We start from the raw sequence: 19,580 nt of genomic DNA, 5'->3' as shown, positions 1-19,580 counted from the left end.
AGCTTATAAACTACATTCAAAATAATATAACTTATCTTCTTATACTATGATGAGATTCTTCATGAAATCTGTTGGTTGAAAATTTTGTACACCTCAACAGCTATACAAAACTGTGGATTTCAGCCACATGTGAGTAAATACTCTCCTAATTCTAAGGGAAAGCTCCCCCTATCTAAATTAATATAAACATATGGGACAACAATTTTCCAACTTCTTTCAAGAAAAACTATATTCTTTCCTCTTCACAAGAAAGAATAGCAATTAAAAGAAAATATCAAGAGTAACTTGTACTATGAAATAAGAAAGAAGAAATGAAATTTCCTTAAAACCCAAAGATTTCCGTCACTTCCTCCGGGATGGGAAAACAATATCAAGCTCAAAGTCTTGAATATCTGCGATCCTATCAACCCTTAGTAATGATAATTTTCAAAACCAAAAGCAATATAAAGCAGCACAAACTCTGCAAATACAATGCGCTTCTAAAGCTAATCTATTTGAGAGTCTATCACAAACACAAAGTCTTGAGATCCTTCTCAACTCTAATTGTAATTTCTAAACTAATTCCACTCCCAATAGTTGCAACACAAAGTCTGCAATTAAAAGAAGTGAAGCTCTGTAATGTCCCCACTTTAGCAATTGACCAAGTGTATGTGCGTTAGCCTAGCTCTACATGGTCCCGAGGGCTAACAAAGGGTTTAAGGGGATCCTGGAGTGTTTTGGCCTAGTTATTTCCAGTTTGGGCTAAAACAGAGTTGATTTACTTAGTTTCAAGCATACTTACTATTTTTAGTAAGTTAGCAGGACACAACGGAACTTAGCTTTGGGGATTGGATTCGATACTCCTCGGCGAGAGCTTTCCGACAAGCTATCACTCGCGCTATTCGGAGTCCGATTGCTAATATATTTTAAGGCTTGAAGTGTTATTAAAGTAACATTTAATTTAATTGTAAAATATTAAAGTGTTAATTTAATATTTATTTTATGGGGATGTGTGCAAATAAAAGGGGCACCAAGGGAGACATAAGTGAATATTTTAATATGTTTTATATTGCACATCTTTTATCCCACATTGCTCAAGTGAGTTGGGTCGACCCATGGAGAAAGAATAAAAGGAAGCTTTTGTGGCTTCACTCGGCATGTTGAATGTGAGAAGAAATTGATGTGTGAGTTGCAAATCCGTTCTTGGCATTAGGGGACGTCTATCCTCTCTTGTGACATTCTAGACGTCATTCCTTTGGGGTTTGGCCTTTGGAATCCATTGCTATCAACTTCATTAGCAGGCAAATTGGGTGCATCTCTAGCTACAGGCAGATTTGGTGTTTTTGCTCATACCTTCTTCACTTCTTGTCCAATGCTTATGCCATTCTGAAGGGATGATTTTATGAAGATATTGGACTGATTGAAGACTAATTAATACTGTAGCAGCTTTGTAACGCAGCACTATTCACGTTACTATAGCACGACACTATTCACGCCACTGTAGCACGGCACTATTCATGTTACTGTAGCATGACACTATTCATGTTACTGTAGCAGCAAGATGGGAAGTCATTGTTGGAACATTATGTCAAAAATGTTAGAGTGTTTAGTGAGTTGAAAAAATCTGCTATGTATTTGATTTTATTAATTCTGGAAATAATATCATATCAACAGTAGTTCAATCTTCATGTTGCATGTTATTGTAATTTCCTTCTAGTTCATGCTATGTGATTTCAAATCTATGCAAAGACATAAAAACAAACAAACATTTCATTTCTGAAGCCAGAAGGGGGTTTAAACATTAAACGGAGAAATAAGGAGTTGGATGCAAACTGTTTGACTAAATTCCTATCAGCAGTTGCTTTAGTTTTTGGGCATTCTAGGGTGTCCATTACAAGCTCTTTCTAATAGCCTTCCACAATCTTCAAAATAAACACAAAGATATATCCCAAGATGACATAAGAACACAAAGGGATAAAGCAAGACTTCAACACAAAGTCTAAAATTTCTCACTTCTCTTGTATTACTCAAAGATAGAAAAATTACAACTATAAAGCTCAAAGTCTTTATGAGTAGAAAATCCTGCAAAGTTTTCTTTCTTTTCAAAAGATTAAAAGATACAATAGACCCCCTCAAGTATTTATAGGAGAGAGGTCTTGAAGAAAAGGTTGGAGGATCCCAACTAACTTGGGAAATTCGCTCAACTACCATGACTTATTCCAACTGCTAACTAAGACTTATTCAAGATTACAAGTCCTATTCTAAATTGACTTGTAAACAACTTACTTGTATTTACAAAAAGTGCAAGTGATCAACTTGCAATTACAAAAGTGTTTCTACAAGTAAACTTGTCAAAAGAAAAACTACAATTCTGAAATATAAACTAAGTGTTGAAAACACTTATACGGTAGCATATTTGGTCATATATTCTTCAAACTTCTGGATAATTCCTTGTAGCTCATCAAGATTCGGCTCATGGGTGTTATTAGCAACAATTACTGTTTTGACAATAACATCGCTGCAACCAAGAATTGTAGAGTTGTGCTTCTCAAGAATGGAATGGATTTCCTGCAAGAAGATTTGGTATATCACCAAAGCTTGAATCGATGCAGCTGAAAATTGTTCATTCCTCCATTCTTGATGAATCTGCCTCTTCAAATCTGTGAGAACCTCCTCTTCTGGCAGCAACTCTCTATTCTGATTCATAATATTACTAGAACCTTTCTCGCAATGAGAAACAACATCTTGCAATACTGTGGCACGCAATCCTAAGGCCTCATCAATTTCTTCAATGAGTGCCTTTACAACAAGGGCTTTATTCTCTAGAAGTTCTCTGAATTCTAAATACATAATTCTAGAAGAAATGATGCCATTCTCTTGAAGAACACTCAACTTTTCTTGTGGCATCCTCTGCCAAACTTCCAAGTTTCTCTCGATCCTTTCCAAATTCTGTTTGAAGGCTTCAGAAGTTTGGTTCAAATTTTCTTTAATGGTCTCCAACTTGACCATTCCTTGAAACACCTCCTTCAACACTCGAGCTGTAATGTTCCGAACTTGTACGGTGGCGAAGGGCTGATCTATCGTACGGTGACTAGGAGTCACTTGTATGGTGTTGGGGTGGTCGTACGGTGACTGGGGTCATCCATGGCTTAGGGGTCATACGACGACTGTCGAGAAGGCCGTACGGTGGTGCCAAGGCAAGACGTACGGTGGTGCCAAGGCAAGTCGTATGGTGGTGTGCGAAGTAGGCTGTACGGTGGTGAGGAGAGAGTGTGACCATACGGTGAAGGGGGAGTACAGTGGGCTTCAACCTATGTGCGTGAAGGGGGTGGTCTTCCGCAAGCGTATCAAGTAATGAACTCTGAATGTTAGGAATCCTTGGACTTAGTTGACATGCATGTATACCAGATTATCAAATATGCAACTATAAATAATATTTGATTTAACAATGATGAGGTTGCAGATTTGCCAGATCTGGAACAAGTACACAGAGCAGAATAGGGTGAGGGAAGAATCCCACCGAAACTGCAGATACCAAGTAGGGAGGGTCTTTCACCTCTGAAATGGTGGATAACAGAACTCCAACTAGAATTCGCACAAACAAGAAAAGATACCAAATTCGCATACCTACGACAATGACAGACTCGGCCATAAATATGGGCTCCGGGAAAGTTCCCGAAGGGTTACAAACGGGCCGACAATACAAAAACTAAACTAATTAAATAAAAGGGCCCGAAAGATTTATTATTAAATTTGGGCCATACAATAAGATATTTTAATTTTTATTATTTAATTATATTGGGGACATTACATGAGCACAAAGATCAGAAATCTGATCTACCCAAGAACCCAATGCTTGTACTTTCTGAGCAGCTCTTTCAACTTCTTGGACTGATTCTTTCGCATTGAAAGAAGTTGAAGGATTATTGTCCCCTTCGGAAGACTTGGTAATTCTCTGAATAACTGTGACAAGCTGCAAATTTTCCTCCTCCAACTTATCTTTCTTTGCTAGAAGTTCCTCATATCGTTGCACCAATGAAGACATTGAATGCTGAGCGTCATGCATGACAACTGCATGTGTTTGTTTACCAAGACCCACCCTAGTGATTTTGTAGTCAGAAGCTTGCATCTCTTCATGTGGCTTATCTACCATTGGTTCAACAATCTCTGCAACTTTCATCATGTTGCTGTCAACTGTCACTCTAGAAACTGTCTTAGCTCTTCTAACAACCTTGGGTGTAGTTTGCTTGAGCTGCTGAAAATCTAAGATGTCAGGAGAATCTCTTGCTTCTTTCTCTTAGGAGTGAAAGAGCTTAGCCATGGAGGTAAATCCATAGAATTTGCCTCAGAAGCAGGTGGAGGTGGGGAAGAAGCATTTTTTGTTTGAACTATAGTAGTCACTCTGGGAAAGGTTTTTGTCTAGACAACAACCATAGCCCATTCATTCACTGGAGGATGTGATGCTTGCAACATGAATTTGTCAAAACCGGAAATAGAAGTATCAATCTCCAATAATGTCAAGCCATGCATAGAGACATGGGTAGGATTATCCTCAAAGACATTCAGCAGATCCTCCTGTGTGTGATCAAGAGATGGTTCTGTTGCTGAAACTGGAATGACCCTCTCTACATTCATGCTTAATGGAACGAGATCGATATGAATGGTGGAAAAAGAATCCACGTATGTGTCGAAGGAGACATAGGCAAATCCAAAGGGATTTGTGGACGAACTTCATGAGGAGACTCCAAAGTTGTGGACCTAGGAGCATCATCTTCTTGGTGCTCTTCTTCTGGGTCTTCAGGATCAATGACATGAATATGAAGTTGTGGTTTCTCCTTCCCTTTCACTGTCACCTCTTCAGGAGGAATCACCATTGCTCTGCTAAATCTCAACTTGATCCTTGTAGTAGAAGAAGAAGCACCTTCCTTGTTATCAACTCTAATTTCAGACTTACGTCCGACAGGTCCTGTAGAATCATCTTCTTTTCCAATCTTGATTTTGATGAGTCTAACACCATTGCTTTTGAGACAAGCATTGGTGTTAGCTAGGACAGGCTGAAATCTATCAAGAATGGAAGTGCATTCCTTCTGTGACCATTGAATCGATGGAAGTGGGGCTTCACCAACTCTTTTCTCAACATACTCGGAATCGAGCACATTCCCATCATCAACCATTCCTTCAGGAATACTAGCAAGATTCAAATCAACAATCTACTCAAGTGTGAGCCTGCAATAGTCCATCCTACGGATCTCCTCTTTTGTGCGAAGATCAATCTAGATGTCCTCTATGCGATGCACATGGATGAAGGATCTTTTAATCCTTTCCTTCATGCCCCTGTAATCAAAATATTCTTTGGGTTTGAACCTTTTGAGTTTGATGTCCTGCATCTCAGTCTCCATTGCTCTAGCCTTCGTGGATGTCATGAGAGAATATCGACCAATCCGCAATGGGTTGTTAGAAGATATTCGCATCCCAGCCTTATGTCGAACTGATTGTTGTGCATGAACTGCCATGAGCTATCTTCCCAATTCCATAAGAATGATTTTGTCAATTGGATATCTTGGAAGCATGTATGGCTGCCCATTGTAGCATCCAACTCTTAAATAAGTAAATGTTGGGAATTGAAGAAAAAGACACCCCTACTCATTTACTTTCTCCCATGCAACATCTGACACTCTTTTGTTCTTCAATGTTGTGTCAAATAAGCACATGTAGTGGCCATAGAAAGCATCATGGACTCTCCTGTAATGCAACCTGCTAGGTCTCAAAGGCAGCTGATCATAGTAATCCCACACAGGCACAAGCGAGCGATCACCCTTGGTAGAAAGACTAGGAAAGTGTCTGAGTGATGCTTCTATATACACCAAATATGAGTTCATGTAGAACGTCAAAGTGGTGGGAACTCTGGCAAGCTTCTCACACAAAGCATCACTAATGATTTCACCCCAAAAGATGTGCTGAGATTGTCTGATAAGTACAATGAATTAGTACATCCATGGTTCAAAGACATTTGAATGCTCCAAACCCATGATCCTACTCAAAAGGGTAATTGTATCACCAATTTCCTCTTTCAAATCACAACGAAACAACTTAGCCCACCAGGTGAAACATGTCCTAGGTTCTTGAATCCACTTGTTGATATGATGCTTACATTCCTTCTCCCTCTTCATGTAGTATTTTGTTGCACTTTCCTTTGAAATATCTACATAAACAGGAGCTATGGGTATTTTTAAAATCTTTTCAATAGTTTCAGCGTCAAGACGAATAACTACCTCACCCTCATCATCTCTAATAGTTTTGGTTTCCTGATCAAAGTGGGCGGCACAAGCAAGAACAAATTCTGGCTCTAGGGCAGCCACTGGAAAGGAGGATGCAAGATGAAGATGACTATCCAGCAAGCGTTGCATGCTATGATCCGCGGGTTTTTTAACCCTCTTGAGAAAGTCTGACATATCCACGTGCCCAATATTTGTATCTTTTATCTCATCCAATGAAGAAGAGACTTGAGAAGGAGAGATCTCATTCTGATACTTGTCGTATTTATACTTCATCTTCTTTTGGGAAGACGATGCTGGAAAATCAGTCATTGAACACGAACTTGGAACACTGCGATGAAAATCCAGAAGTGTTAATGCAACATCATGATCCGTTGAAAGAGCCAAATGATCTTCTTGGAAGGGGGAAAACTCAACTCTAACCCTAAAGCTTTTGAAAATGGAAAAATGGGTAGAGAAGAGGCTTTAAAGACTGAGCTTTTGACCAATTTCGGATCTTGGGAGACAAATTACAAATATAAAAAATGGGAAAAGATGTACTTGCAATTGGGTTTTTAAATCCCGATTGCAAGTAAACTTGTAATGGGAAAAGTGAATGAACGTGTGATAAATGGTAAAAATGGGATTTTGGCATGAGGGAAATGAAGCTTATGACAAAAGACAATAAGTGCGGATGATTATGAATGGTTTTGAAGAACTTTTTTCATTTTAACCACATGAAAAATGAGAAAAAACTTTCACTTGTAATCAGGTTTTTAAAACCCGAAATTGAATAACTAGGCTTCATAACAACTTTGAACTTGGAAATTTTGGCAAAAGAGGACTAAGTCTTTTCAACCAAAGGGAAAAATTGATATTTTCAACTTTCTTGCAATCGGATTTTTAAAACCCGAATGCAAGTAGATGGAAATAATACAAAGGGGAAGAACAATGCAATCTCCAAATTGCATTCGAGATGTGGGTAAAATGGGAAGAACTCTCACAAACCCGAATTCAAGCAAGAACAAGATATTTACAAAGCATAAGAAAAAAAAGAAAAGAAAAAGAAAACTAAAAATCACATACCTTGCTTGAAGAATGCCCTTGACCAAAGCAGATGAACTTGCACGAAACCGAAATGCTCTTTAAATAGGAAAGGAAACTCCCACGTTGTGATTGCAACCAACAAAACAAATCAGTTTTGTCTTTCAACCCTTCCACCAAAAGTGGCTTAGAAAGAGAGGTATACTTGACTTCAAACATTCATTAATGAAGGACATGTTGTCCTCATTTTTGTTTCCAAAAATGAAGGACCACTACATGAAATTTTTGTGAAAAAATGAAAAAATTTACTATATGGCACGCTTCCCGAGGCAGAATTTCGACTAGTCCTTGGACTGGCTTAATCCTCAGTCCATCCTCAAACTGCGTTTCAAATTTTGTCAAATAATAGGTTTGTTTGCTATGTCTTTCCTTCAATTTCGGGTTTTAAAATCCCGACTGCAGGTAGAGAATTTTCTTCAAACTGCAAGTTTTAATGATATTCATTGTTTTGGTTGTTGTAGGGAAATTTTTAGCTTATTACATGTGCACTTTTATTAAAAAAATGTTACTTGCAATTTGTTTTAAATTTCCCCTTCTTGTTTTTGTCTTTTTTATTGTTTTTTGGTCTTGTTTAGTTAAAATAGGGATTTTTTCGCCCAATTACAAGTAAACTTGCAGTTTGGTCAAAAAACCCCTACTTTAATGGTTTTTGCACGTAATAGGGATTTTAAATCCCCATTACATATGTGCAAGTATTTCTAACTTGTTGTAGGGATTTTATTTCCCTTTTACAAGTAATTAAAACTTGTATTCCTCTCCAAAAAACTCGATTTTGCCTTGCAAGTGCATTTTTGACAATTTTAAACTTGTCATTTGTCTTAAAAAACCCGATTTTGGCTTGGCAAGTGAAAAAGTAAAAATAAAACTTGCAGTTTGCTCCAAAAAACCCGATTTTGGCCTACTAATGTGAAAAAGTAAAATTTTAAACTTGCCATTTGTCTTAAAAATCCTGATTTTGGCTTGTAAGTGGAAAAAGTGAAATTAAAACTTGTCATTATCTCCCAAAAACCCGATTTGCATTCCCTTATGCAAATTCGAACTTGTCTTTTTTTCCAAGAAACCCGAAATGCAAGGAAAAACGGTTTTTGACCATTTGAAGGCAATTTTTGTGGAGAAATTGTTGGAGGAAGGCATTTTGGTTTGCATCCTATTCTCATGCATTCTTGGACACCTTTCATGCCAAATGGAGGTTACATTGACTGGTTTTTTGCCCTAAATCAGTCATCACGTTTTTCTTTAATGCAACATTTTGGTTGATTAAATCTTCAACAAACTGCAATCTCCTAAATCATTTTGCCCTCTCTCACCTAGGTGTGGAGTTTGGAAGGAGTTTCAAGCTATTTAATGATGCCATCCAATACGCAATAGTTGCCACATTTTTTCCTCCACGTGAATCATTATGGCTGCATATTGGAAGTGTTTAACACCATGAATCTTCAAGAACATGAATCGTTTTGGCTTGGAGTACCAAGGCGTTGAGGGTTAAGAAGTATTCAAGCATTTTCTATGACATTTTACTCTTGTTTGCTTCCACGTTTTTCCATATAAGACGTTTTTTGCAAAAACGTGTTAAGGGTTTGGCATTGCGGATTGCTTCTATTTGTTGGTTTTCCTTCTTCTTTCCAAGAATTGGTTGCATTTCTTAAAGAGGCATTTTCAAATTGAAGAAAGGTATGTTCTCTTTCCTTTCTTTCCTTCATTTTGTTATTTTCTTGCTCTCTTGATTTTCTTTCTTAGTTGTATTTTTAGCATGTATTGTTCTTCCCCCAAAAATGGGTTTTTGTGAGAGAATACTTCCCTTGGTATGCAATTTTTGAATTGCATTGTTCTTCCCTAAATTTTCCCTCTTTACTTGTATTCGAGATTTTTAATCCCAATTACAAGTTCGCTGGAAATTCTTGTTCTTCCCCTACAATTAAGGAATTTAACCATTTTTGGTTGAAATCCCAAGTCGAAAAGTGTGAAATACCCCTCCCTTGCAAATTCGGGTTTTGAAAACCGGATTACATGTTGAAGAATTCTTCCCATTTTCATGAAAATGACTTTCCCGGATTTTACCATTTTTATCCATCCATGTTCGCCATATCCGTACTTTCCATTTCCGTCATTTTCTGCAAGTCAAAATCTCATTTTTCGTCCATTTCTCCATTTTCGAATTTACAAGTGTACTTGTATTCGAGTTTTAAAACCCCGATTGCATGTATGTCCTTTCCAACTTGTACACTAGCAAAAATTCTCCCAAGATCCGAAACTGGTCAAAGTCAAGATTTTCCATTTCTACATATTTCCCCTCTTCCTCTCACAAAATCGTGAAATTCAAGGATCAAAGTTTTACCCATTTGGAGAAGGAAGAACGATATTTGCAGCTGACTATGATGTTGCCTTAACTCTTTTAAGTCTTCATCACAGTATCCCAGGTTCACAATCAATGTCATATTTGCCGGCATCTCCAACTCCAAAGAAGATGAAATACAAATATAACAAATATCAAAACAAGGTTGCACCTTCCCAAGTTTCTTCTCCTTTGGATCGCATCAGAGACACGGAGATAGAGCACGTTGATATGGCAAAATTCGTCAACAGGGTAGAAGATCCACAGGATAATAACTTGCAGCGGCTGTTGGACAGCCATATCCATCATGTATCTTCCTTCCCAGTGGCTGCCCTAGAACTTGAGTGAGTTCTTGCATGCACCCATCATTTTGACAAAGAGTCAAGAGTCATCAAAAATGATGATGGCGAAGCTATAATCCGTCTTGATGCAGATATGATCGAGAAGGTCTTCAGAATACCTCCTGCACCTGTTTATATGGAAATCACCAAAGAAAGTGCAGCGGAATATTACGTGAAGGGGGAAAAAGATTGCAAGCGACACATCAATAGGTGGATCCAAGAGCCACGAGCCTCCTTCTCAAGGTGGGCGAAGTTGTACCGCTGCGATTTCAAATGGGAGATAGGAGACACCATCACTCTTCTCAGCAAGATGATGGGTCTTGAGCATTCCAATGTCTTTGAGCCATGGATGTATCAGTTCATTATGTTCATACGGCAGTCACATCACATTTCATGGGGGGAAGTCATCAGCGATGCCTTGTGCGAACAACTTGCAGTAGTCCCTACCACCATGACCTTCTTCATGAATTCTTATTTGGTATATTTAGCAGCATCACTTAGACACTTTCCAGGTCTTTCTACCAAGGGTGATCGCTCACTTATACCAGTTTGGGAATATTATGACCAGTTGCCGTTGAGACCCAGCAGACTGCATTTCAGAAGGGTCCAAGATGTATTCTTTGGATATTTCATGTGTCAGTTTGACAGAAATCTCAGGAACAAAAGAGTATCAGATGAGACATGGGTCAAGGTGTCTGAGTATGGGTGTTTGTTTCTACAATTTCCCACCTTCACCTATATGAGGATAGGATGCTATGATGGTCGGCCATACATGCTTCCGAGATACCCAACCGATAAGATAATTCTTATGGAGTTGGGAAGACAGATGAGGATTCATAATGAATGGAGGAGCGAACAATTCTCGGCAGCTTCAATTCAAGCATTGATGAAACACCAAGCCTTTCTGCATGAAATCCAGTCTATCTTGGATAAAAACAATTCTGCGCTCCTCCGCTGTCACAACACTATTGTGAAGACTATGGTTGTTGCCAAGAACACCCATGAACCGAATCCCGATGAACTACAAGCGAGCATCCAGAAATTTCAAGGATTTGTGTCCTCACAAAATGCAACTTAAGTGTTTTTCAACACTTAGTTGAATTTTCCCTCTTCTGTAATCCTTAGCTGTAATTTAGTTTTGACAAGTTACATTTAAAAGTATTTTTTTGTAAAATCCAAGTTACACATTACTTGCATTTTTGTAATTACATGTAAGGCAACTACAAGTTGTGTCCGATTAGGACTATAGTTGGAATAAGTCTTAGTTAGTTGGAGTAACTCTTAGTTAATTAATGAAGTCTCAATTAGTTATTGAACGAGTCTTGGTGGTTGAGAGAATCTCTCAAGTTAATTAGGATCCTCCCACCTTTTTCTCAAGGCTCCTCTTCTATAAATACTTGAGGGGTCTATTGTATTTGATATCTTTTGGAAAGCAAGCAAAAACTCTGCCAAATTTACAGCAAGAAGTCTTTGAGCTTATGTATGTGAATTGAAGGTTTTGAAGAATAATAAAAAAGAATTACTCAAGTTTTGAGTCTTTGAGCTACATGTTTGAGTTTGAATCTTTTTATTTCTTCTATGCAAACTGTTTATAAAGGAGCTTAGTCCAATCTAATTTGAAGTCTTTGAGCTGCAAGTAGAGAAGATTAATTAAAATAGGAAAATCTCTAGAAGGAGTAGCAAGTCTTTGAGCTTGCATTAGTTCTTGTCTTTGTGTTGAAAGAATAGATTATTCCAGTCTTTGAGCTATTGTCTTTTATTCATTGTAAAATTTAGTATAGCAAAGGTTAGATAGGACTTCCAATAGTCAAGTCTTTGAGCTTGATATTGCTGTCCCGTCCCGAAGGAAGTGATGGAAGTCTTTGCGCTTTCAGGAAACTTCATTTCCTTTCTCTTATTTCACTTAAAAGTGGTTATTGCTGTTCATATTCAATCGCTATCCTAAAGACTTTAAAAACTCAAAAAGACTTGTAATAGGGAAATAAAATCCCTATTACAACTAAAAAGCATAAAGTAAGAACTTTTATGAGAACTTACAAGTTCTCATTAAACTTGTAATTTTAAATTCACTTGCAATTTGTCCAAAAAGTTCCTACAACTTAAAAGAAATGAAAAGCAAGGGGGAAATAAAAAGTAAGTTACAAGTTTACAATAAAGTGCACTTGTAATTGTTTTAAAATTTCCCTACAACACAAAAATAGAAGAAAACTCCTAACCTGCAATAAAGGGAAAATTTTCCCACCTGCAGTCAGGAAGAAAAAACCCAAAATTGAAGGAAAGACATAGAAAACGAACTCCAAACGCGATGAAATTTGAAACACGGATCGAGGATAGACCAAAGATCAATCCAGTTTAACCAGAAGAATTTTTTTGCCTCAAGAAGCATGCCTTAGAGTAAAAATTTTCATTTTTCAACAAAAATTTTAAAGGGGTTGTTTATTTTTGTGGATACAAAAATACGGACAACGGAATCTACTCTTGAATCATAACTAAAAGTTCATCTAACCCTATTTTTCAATTTTTTAATTGCCATATAAGACCCCATTATGGCCCCAATTCCTCAGTACTCCTTTTGTGCAATTATAAATACCTTTGTGTCTCTCATTCTCTTAATTTTGCACATATCCTCTAGAGTGGTCTTAGCTAAGCATATCTACTCTAGTGAGCAACAATTTCTTCTAAGGTTGGGTATTTTTGGTGTCCAAACAAGAAAAGAGGAGGCTTCTGAGATGATGGAGTTCTACCAAAAACTCCTCATCCTCACTCTAAAGGACTTTTACGAACATTGCCTTTCATTCCATCATACAAATATTGGACCACCTACTATTTGAACTGAGTTCCTACTCTATTTGGTGAGCTCTAACATCAAGTTACTTGCCCTTGTCATAACAAATCTTTTATAATCACTAGAAGTGTGTTGTACAACTTTGTCCAAAAATTTATAGACTAACAATATTTCAGTTCTCTAGAGTTTAATGTTGAGGGTGCAACAATAACCTCTTCATGTCTGGCTTTCTAAATTTCAATTTCCATATAATTTTTATACAAAAAGTTCTAATGAATTGTCCATCACATAATGTAATATTTTCCTCCAATATAATATTCTGACTCATCAAATTGCTATGAAGTGTGGACCACAAAATGTACATTTCACTCTCATACTTTTTTTTCACCCAAATGGATGATGTTTCAACTTAATGGAGTAGATTTTTTCACTTGATGTACTTTTGTATATATAAAGGATAAAATAGAGCTTGAACATTAAACAATCAATTCAAAATCACCTTAGGCACTTGATGGATTTAGGGACAAAATTTTGATGGCCTAATTGTCTCCTATGAGAGAATTCTTGGGTCCTCTTGTAGAGTAGCATTCTCATAGAAGCAAGATGAACAAAAGGGATAAGCACTAGAAGAACTTTGAAAATAAAACCTTTCTGAAAAGCTGCTGAGGTTGCTGTCAACGTCAACAACTTCGTGGCCAGAAACACAATTAGATAGTTTTTTTACTTTTAAACATTACAATGCTGACATAGCATTAACACAGACAAAGAATCTCTTCGTAGGCACTTTCTAATATTTACATAAAGGCATGGCAAAGAGCAACCCACCAGTATACAACATTCAATATCACATTATCACAATTCTGCAACCCACCCAGAACTAGAAAGGGCATAGATCAATGAAAATACTACATAAAATCAGGGTGAGGATTGGAGTATAGATAGCACCAAACTTGTGTATAAGGGCCATTCAGCATTGAATTTCAGGATTCCGTTGTAAATTGTACTCACTATTTATATCTTCAACCTAGCCATATATGTTAAACAAAATAATATTCAGAATGGTCATTCTGTATAATACAATTAGGGGACACTTGACAAGCCCTCAGTTGAGGGAAAACAAAAAACTCCCTAAGGGATACCTAACATATTTTCTTTACTCAAGACACATAAGCATCCTTGTATATGCATACTTCACCTAGCATCCATTTAAATAAGAAAAAGTTGTGCATGTCCTAAATGCTATTTATCCATCTTATTATTGAAAATAATATCAACCACACAGTCTTCTGTATTTTGTGGTTATAACAAAACAAGACTATTTATACAAAATGATAAATCCTACAAAATGAAACCTCTTGGTCAAAACTGCCAAAACTAAGATAAGTCAAATATATTTTGATAAACAACTAACTACCATATTTGGTTTACATCCTCCAAGGCACACCCAATGAATTCCCATAGGACCGATGCGTGATAGAAGATTTCATTTACCATATCCAAAAATACGAAATCCATGCCCTTGCTACTAGAAATGTTCAGTCAAAACTCTGAAATTTACCAAAATTAAATAATTGAAACAGATGCAGTTGGTACATTAACAATTCTGTAATACTAAAATTTCACTATTGTCAGTCTTCGGGACAGCAACAGATTATCAAACACAGTTACCATGAGGGTACCTTGTTTATTAGATACAGAGAGTTGTTCACAAATATAGGATGTACTCATAACTGAATTCTCAACAATTTTCAATAATTAGTTATGAATCATGGAAAATCAAAAACACTAAAAACACAATTAAATAAGAGACTGAGTTGTTGTTATCTGCTCCCGCTGGAGCAATGCAGGATGACTGATGCACACAAGAAGGTAAGTCAACAAATGAACTCTAATCATTCACATTTATTTTGTGATGAAAGGTCACAGAAGTACAGAGCATAAAATTGGTTGTTTTCATTACTCCTTAAATTCTACTCATTCATTGTAAATGTAGTGTATTGTATCAAAGAGGACTCTTATTGAATGTGATAACATAAAGGCATACCATACATTTCCAAAGCACTTCTGTTATGTGCTTTTAGTCTTTAGATGGTATAACATGATTTTTACCTAAACTTTCTATGAATTTATTAAGAATTTCATCCTAGTGATCATAGATTGGTAACTAGTTTATTGAATTCACAAGGCACCTCTCATTAGACACGGGTGTGTAATGACAATGGCATGAGAAGCTTAGCTTATTCTATAAAGCATTTTATGCCGTATCAATTTCCAAGAAAATAAATCAAACTTATATGGTCAAATCCAAAAATTTGTAGTCCTAATCATTGTATATGAGGTTTAGCCTGGCCTTTGTAATTATGACAAACAGTTACACTTTCACTTTTTCTCTTCCTAAAATAAGGAAACTATAGTTTCCCAAAAATAAGATATCTTCATATGATCTAAATTATAATCAATCAAGGCATTCATAAGCATTCAAAATATTGGGATTTACAATAGATAATGAAGCATTGCATGCACATCTATCTTACACTAGCATTGAATTATCACCTCAATCATCAAATGGTCATTAACTGCTCCTGTTGGATTCGCTAAAACAGTGCCATTGTTCTCTACAAGGATCCACTGATGCTTCCCTGTATATGCTACATGTCCAATAATTCTGCAAAGAAATTTCTTATGCATCATTATGTTGAAGCAAACCTAAAATATATATAAAAGCTTAAAATCACATAGCTAGAATTCATATGTATAGGTAGCAACTGTCAATGTGAGAAGAAATGAGCAGTCCAAGAAAGGAAAGAAGCCATGGAAATGTCTTAATCCATTTTGTAAGTCTTTGTAGGAAGTGTTTATACAGAAACTAAAGAGAGAGAGTAAGTCTGTGTGCCACATAAAGCTAGAACTCAACACAAAAGCGCGAAGGCCATTAATTTATCTTAAGCAGCTATATAATGACTGGAATAGTTTATACAAGTCATTGTCAAACAAACTCACTTCTTGTTTCCCACATAACATTCTTGTGACACTCTCCAAACAATTCAGATTTATAAGACCTATGAAAATGAAAACCAACAGATGGAGGAGCTTATTGCAGATTTTAAACTTTTGACAGATGAACCAATATGTGAAGGTCATTTTTAAATTAAATTTTAATTTCTTAGGCTTTATTTCTAGTCCATCACAGTCTAAATTTGAAATATCTTGTGTAAAATAGAGGACTTTAAAAATTCATCCCAAAGAGACGAAGCACACTGACAATAAAAAGAGAAGTTCAAGCAACAAGCATTCAATTCCAACCACTCTCATACATCCAACTATACCAACAATGAACACAATAAAAATTTATAATCTCAATTTCGCACAGCATAGGATAAACTAGAGCAGTTGCAAGCCTGATCACAATCCAACATCTCACCCCTTGTCACAAGGTAATATGCTTGATCCAATTCAATAGTCAGCTACAACCAATTTAGCTTACATCACTTGTGCCTTTGCTGACAGCCATATGGAACCTTAAGAGTTCCAAAAGGGCACAACTGAAAGAATTATTCGCAAGGATTTATCAACTATTTAGAAACAAGATAGGAATTAAATCAGCATCATGTTTATTGAGCCACATCCATTGGGAACTACACACCTTGTCAACATCAACCTTGAGCATATTAGTGCAACACCACACTAACACACATCACACCACTCTCCTTAAATCATTCTTCAAAATATGTGATATCCTTAGTATTGATTCAACAATAGCACAAACAAAACCTAAAAAGCATCTAGATAAGACTTCTCACAACATACACTTTTATTAATTGCCCAAACAACTAGACACATATTTAACCCTAGATGAAACTGTTAAGCATAAAGGTATATATTCAGCCCAACTGAAATTATCACTACCACACCAACCAAGGCTTACACATCAATAGGAATACAACACAAAGCAGTAGCAACAAGCAGGCTCTTTAGGGATCACAATAGGGGGCAAGAAAAAGTTGCTTTTTAATCAAAGATATTCAAGGTAGGAAAATAGAAATCTTCTAGGTGACAAGAAGCAAACAAACTACAAAATAGAAACTTTGACAAGTCAGATGCTGCATTATCAATGAAACTGATAGTCAAAAGCATCCAACTATTCAAGAAAAAATTGCCAACAACCAAAATATGAACTCACATCACCCAACAACCAAAGAACTTCTTTGACCGAACCAAAGAACTTTGTATTCATGTAAATCTATGCAAACTCTAACAAATATTCTTGCCTGGCAAGACTTCACAAATTGGTTTTCAAACAAACCTACAAAAACTTTCAGCTCAAACTTTAACTCTGAGTGAGCCACACTATATTAACCAAGGAGGATCTTTCACCATCATGATTAATGTAATGTCCCCATTTCCGACCCTTCCTAAACACTAGCTATTTTCTAGGGATTGGCCTATCAACAAGGTCCCGTAGGCCAATGAGATGGATAGGCAACCCATCCAGGGGTTGCAAATTCACACAGGACATCTTCTAACTGCACTTTAGGAGTTTATCTGATGTTTCTAGAGGTTAGAGATAGTCTCCTAAATTTTAGGAGTGGCTCCTATTTTTTAGGAGTGGGCCTAATTTTGAGGAGACTGGTAGAAGGCTTTGTGAACAGTTCTAGATGTTCGAAGACACTTTCCTAAATTTTAGGGAGATACCTATTTTTAGGGATGGACTGTTACTTCACCCAGAGCTTGGGGAAGCATAGCAGGAGACACTGGGAGCATCCCTAGTTGCTCAGGAACTGTCTCCTAAATTTTAGGGAGGTTCCTATTTTTTTGGAGCAGACTGGTAGTCACCAGTGGACCCACCAGGATGTCAGGAGAATTGTCAGGGAGCCAGTGGAGTGAATTTCAATGATTAGGGGCAATTCCTTAGTATTTGAGGAGGATCCCTAATTTTTAAGAGAGACTGGCAGTTGGAGCACTACACCCAGTCATCATTCAGGGTACCAATGACACCATCAAGTTTCAGTTTGGGGGTGATTGGGTGTGATTTCAGGGAATAAATCTGAATATTTAAATAATCATAAAAAAGTATTGATTTAATAAAGTTACCTTATATTATTTTAATAAAGTAACTAATAAGGGGACCACCATGGGTCATGATGCCTAGGGAGACTCAAATAAGTTGTTTTAAAAACAACTTAATAAAAATAAAAGGGGATTTTGAGAAAGTTCGATCAGCAAGGAGGGCAGATAAAGTGAGTCTTTGGAGGGAGAATAAAAGTAACTTTTGAGGGTTCATTTCATTCATTATTGAAGTCTAATTTTGGAGAACAACAACAGCTTGGAGAAGTTTCTTCTCAGATCTGTTGTGGAGGACAAAATCCCTTCACAATTCGATGACATACAGAGGTGAAAAACACTCCAAGGGTCATAAATATCCATTTTTCTACAGGTTATCCACATTTTGGAGGACATTTGCAGGTATCACAGGGCTTCTATTGAGATGGTGTTGCAGACTTGAAGGTACTAGTGCAGATTGCAGTCTCCTTTCAGCACATATCAGCATTAGTTTATTCCCCCAGCTGGCCGTACCATCTAATGATCATTTCCAGCCAAACCCTTGCTGGAAACTAGGGCTTTCAGGCCTCTTTATGGCAGAAGTTAGAACAGACCTAGGAATCAGACTATAAGCTGGATCAGACTTAATGGAGGTGTTTTATGGTGTTTCCACAAACCATTGGTGATTTATTTGCTGACCCAAATTTTGTATCAGACTTATGTTTGCTGTTAGGGGTAAGTAACCAGCCCTCTTGTCAAATAAATATCAAAAAATTGTTATTGCTTGCTATTGTATTTGTTCCTTTCATTTCCAGCAATCATATCTCTTTATTGCATTCTTTTCCAATTCGCAAACAATTCAGAACTCAAAAAAATCAGAAAAAAACTTTCAAAAAGGAAAGAAAAAAACAAATTTGCATCAGCCAACCGGGGGTGGAATACTACAATTAATCTTCTCAGCGAGGGTATTCATCCTTAAGATGGCTGAGATATACCAAGTTCAATCCCACAAAAGCACAAGGGTTTTGTTGATGGCGAAAGGCTGCACTTTCGGTCAACGCAGAATAGAATGGTGAGTGTATCCTATCCTCTCTTGAATAAGGAAATCCCTAATGCTGCTCAGACTAATCATAAGAGATAACCTCAAGGTTCCAACTATCAGGTCTTGACTTGCTTAGGTTAACTCAATGGTTGATGTGTTTTGCTAGTAAACATGGGGGGACTTAGGCATTTGACAAGCTAGCCTGCATCAGGTATAGCGATCCGGTGATGCTTTACTTCTTGAACTGGGCGAAATAAATAGCAAAGGGATAGGGTTTAGAGATCCTAGGGACAATGACGGTAATAGTTGGTGCTATAGGTAGACAGATTTTAAATAAAACTAGTTCCTTCTTAGCCAGAGATAAACTCACAACTCCACAGGAATAGTGCAAGCTCCAAGGGGAAGTAAAAGATTTTCAGACCACAAACATTCATTGGGATACCCAATTCTAGCACAATCCAAAACGAACACTCACATTTGAACTAAGAGAAACAATAGGTCCAGACTAACCATGCATAGAGACCTACAGTCGGCAAGCCTCCAATGGTATGAACCTGAAATGAAATAAAATACCCTCACACTTCACCATTAAGATCACCAAACTTTGCTAACTTGATGAAAAGAAACCATGCAGATAGGTGAGAGCAAATGGCAAAAAAAACCATTCTTCAACGCTTTATTCATTTGTTCTAACTGCTAATAC

The 19,580-nt window shown here is 37.0% G+C and overlaps 1 protein-coding gene across 7 annotated transcripts in view; it reads right to left on the bottom strand.

Moving 5' to 3' along the window:
* LOC131079056 (uncharacterized) overlaps positions 1 to 19,580 on the bottom strand; it is a 261,018-nt gene that overhangs the window by 141,905 nt on the left and 99,533 nt on the right. For all 7 annotated transcript variants that reach the window (XR_009113903.2, XR_009113902.2, XM_058016941.2 and 4 more), the window contains one exon: positions 15,349 to 15,460. Coding sequence is in view for 5 of the 7 variants with exons in the window: in XM_058016941.2 (XP_057872924.2) it covers positions 15,349 to 15,460 (112 nt within the window). In the remaining 2 variants the exon portion in view is untranslated. The remainder of the gene's footprint in view (positions 1 to 15,348; positions 15,461 to 19,580) is intronic.

This window comes from Cryptomeria japonica, chromosome 4, assembly GCF_030272615.1.
Source record: "Cryptomeria japonica chromosome 4, Sugi_1.0, whole genome shotgun sequence".
In the NCBI taxonomy this organism is placed as follows: domain Eukaryota; kingdom Viridiplantae; phylum Streptophyta; class Pinopsida; order Cupressales; family Cupressaceae; genus Cryptomeria; species Cryptomeria japonica.
The sequence above is the reverse complement of the archived record's forward strand: the minus strand, read 5'-3'. Positions and strand labels throughout refer to the sequence as shown.